The sequence below is a fragment of the Bufo gargarizans genome, unplaced genomic scaffold, assembly GCF_014858855.1.
Source record: "Bufo gargarizans isolate SCDJY-AF-19 unplaced genomic scaffold, ASM1485885v1 original_scaffold_1458_pilon, whole genome shotgun sequence".
Lineage (NCBI taxonomy): Eukaryota > Metazoa > Chordata > Amphibia > Anura > Bufonidae > Bufo > Bufo gargarizans.
The window spans coordinates 59303-61538 of NW_025334369.1; the positions used below are offsets into that span (position 1 = coordinate 59303).

Below are 2236 nucleotides of genomic sequence, written 5' to 3' on the forward strand. Positions count from 1 at the left end.
TTTATTACAACTAACACCAGGACTTATAAAACCACAAGCGGGAAAAAGGTGATGTTTGAATTAACATTGAAATAATTGGGAATTTATCTTTGGTGCTAAATGTCAGTGAAAATCCATAACAAAAATCTGTCCTGTGAACATTCCCCTAATCTACAGGAGCCGCCGGCTGATTGTGTCTGCACTCCAGTCCCAGGAGTTGTCAGCCAGGCCAGGTTGTCAGGCTCTCCTGTAGGGCCCCAGGTGTGCTGGATCAGCAGCCATTCCTCCCTATATAAAGGTGATGATGGAGTCTGGGGCCCCTCAGAGCAGATTGGCCCTTGTGCTGGAGCTTCACGTCCCAGGATGGCGCTATCAGATGCTGAGAAGGCGGCTTTGGAGCCCTTGTTTGTGAAGATTAACACTGACGCTGAGAAGATTGGATGTGAAGCCATGGAGAGGTGAGCGGCAGAGCCAGATAGTCACTGCTACAAGGGGCTGGGAAGGAGGAGCTGATACATTGTTACACCTGGAGCTCCGCCCCCTGCACTACATGCAACAATGTATCAGGTTTGTTTGGAATCTTCCTTTGACCTGAGAAACTGTAATCTAGTAACACTGCAGGTCCAGAGACCTCAGAATTTAGGTGAGATGAATCATGTGAATTTTTTATTTGGCAGAGCAGTTTGTCCATAAGTTCTCTTATTGCATTGTTTTCACTCAAGTTATTGGGGCTGAGCTGCAGTACCAGACACATCCTGTGGGTGAGAGTGGTGCTGTCGATGCTAATCCTGCAAAACCCCTTTAGTGTTATACCAGGTGAAGGAGGGTTGCACAGGATTAGTAAAACATGGCTGCTTTCTGTTAAACAGCGCCACCCCTGTCTACAGGCCGTGTGTGGTACTGCAGTTCACTTCAATGGAACTGAACTACAATTAGATGGGTGTGTTGCTGCTTCTGAATGGAGGTAGCTATCTTTACCTAATACTCAGACCTCCTTAAAGTTGGACACTGTTCTCCTATAACACTCGGTGCTCCTCTTTCTTCAGTCTCTTCCAGCACCATCCAGACACCAAGTCCCACTTCACTCACATGGACGTGACCCCCGGCAGTCAGGATCTGAAGACACATGGAGGGAAGATCATCCACGCCATTAATGATGCCCTCAACCACTATGGAAAACTGCAGGAGAACTTGGCCACACTGCGGGAGATGCACACCAACAAGCTGAAGCTCAGTGTGGACACCATCAAGGTGAGGAGCAGATCTGTCCAGTGGTATACATGCAGCCTGTAACATTCTATGAAATGGTGCCACTCTTGTCCATGATTGTATCTGGTATTGCAGTTCTTCCTTACTATCAATGGCTGAGCTGTAGAACCAGACACAACCCATGGACAAGAGTGGAGACATTTCTGGGGTTAAAGGCAGCTAGACTTGTCAAAAACATCCTTTTAAGAATTGTTGTAGTGTTCAGCATGCACTGACTCCCATCATCCATCCCCAGTTGCTGTGCGGTTGTCTCCTGGAGGTCATTGTCAAGAATTTCCCAGATGTGGACAAGTCGGCCTGTGACAAGTTCCTCAATGAGGTTGCAGTTGCCCTGATTTCCAGCTGACCGGGAGGCATCTTCCTCAGATCTATGTCCATGTGTCTCCTGTTACAAGCGTCTGTCCTCCATGATACTGATGAATGCTCCATAACCCGGGATCTCCATTCTTATCTGTAATAAATATTTATATACTTGTACATCCCGTCTCCTTGTGCTTTTCTAGTTTGAGCTCCTGTAATGGTGAATTTGGTCAATGGTGTGTACATCAGAATCCAGTATATTATGGTGCTGGGGAGGAAGGAATGATGTCACAGGGTGTAAGAGGTGTAGAAGACATAAGTGGGGTTGTCTGACTCCTATTCTATTATGGAGAATTCCCCAAGTTTTTTTTTTTTATCAAATCTTTATTTATTGAGATTCAATCGTATGACAAGTACAAGTAAAAACTACAGAAACAGTAGTTGCTCCGAACAAACATATCTGGTTTCATGCATAATACAGTTATACATACAATGGATCGATTATCACATCTGGACTTTAATGAATAACGTGCATAAATTACCACCTATATGAGAATTTGACACCTTCATAAAGGCACTTGAAAATACGCCTACTATCTTATGTACAATATACACTGCGATACATCCATTGTGAACTTCTGTATCTACCCGTATTAGTACATATTCCATATCAAACTTCCTTAATAAC

At 44.6% G+C, this 2236-nt stretch overlaps 1 protein-coding gene across 1 annotated transcript; it reads left to right on the forward strand.

Annotated features, from left to right (window-relative positions):
* The first annotated feature begins 342 nt into the window (after nucleotides 1-342).
* Nucleotides 343-1594, forward strand: LOC122923308 (hemoglobin heart muscle subunit alpha-type-like). The gene is made up of 3 exons (XM_044274090.1): nucleotides 343-437; nucleotides 1026-1230; nucleotides 1484-1594. The coding sequence occupies exons 1-3, from the start codon at nucleotides 343-345 to the stop codon at nucleotides 1592-1594; spliced, it is 411 nt and encodes a 136-aa protein (XP_044130025.1).
* Nucleotides 1595-2236: the final 642 nt, after the last annotated feature.

Coding starts and splice junctions, on each gene's coding strand:
- LOC122923308 (XM_044274090.1), top strand. CDS start 343: ATGGCGCTATCAGATGCTGAGAAGGCGGCTTTGGAGCCCTTGTTTGTG. Junction 438..1,025: donor GGATGTGAAGCCATGGAGAG/GTGAGCGGCAGA, acceptor CTCTTTCTTCAG/TCTCTTCCAGCACCATCCAG. Junction 1,231..1,483: donor TCAGTGTGGACACCATCAAG/GTGAGGAGCAGA, acceptor ATCCATCCCCAG/TTGCTGTGCGGTTGTCTCCT.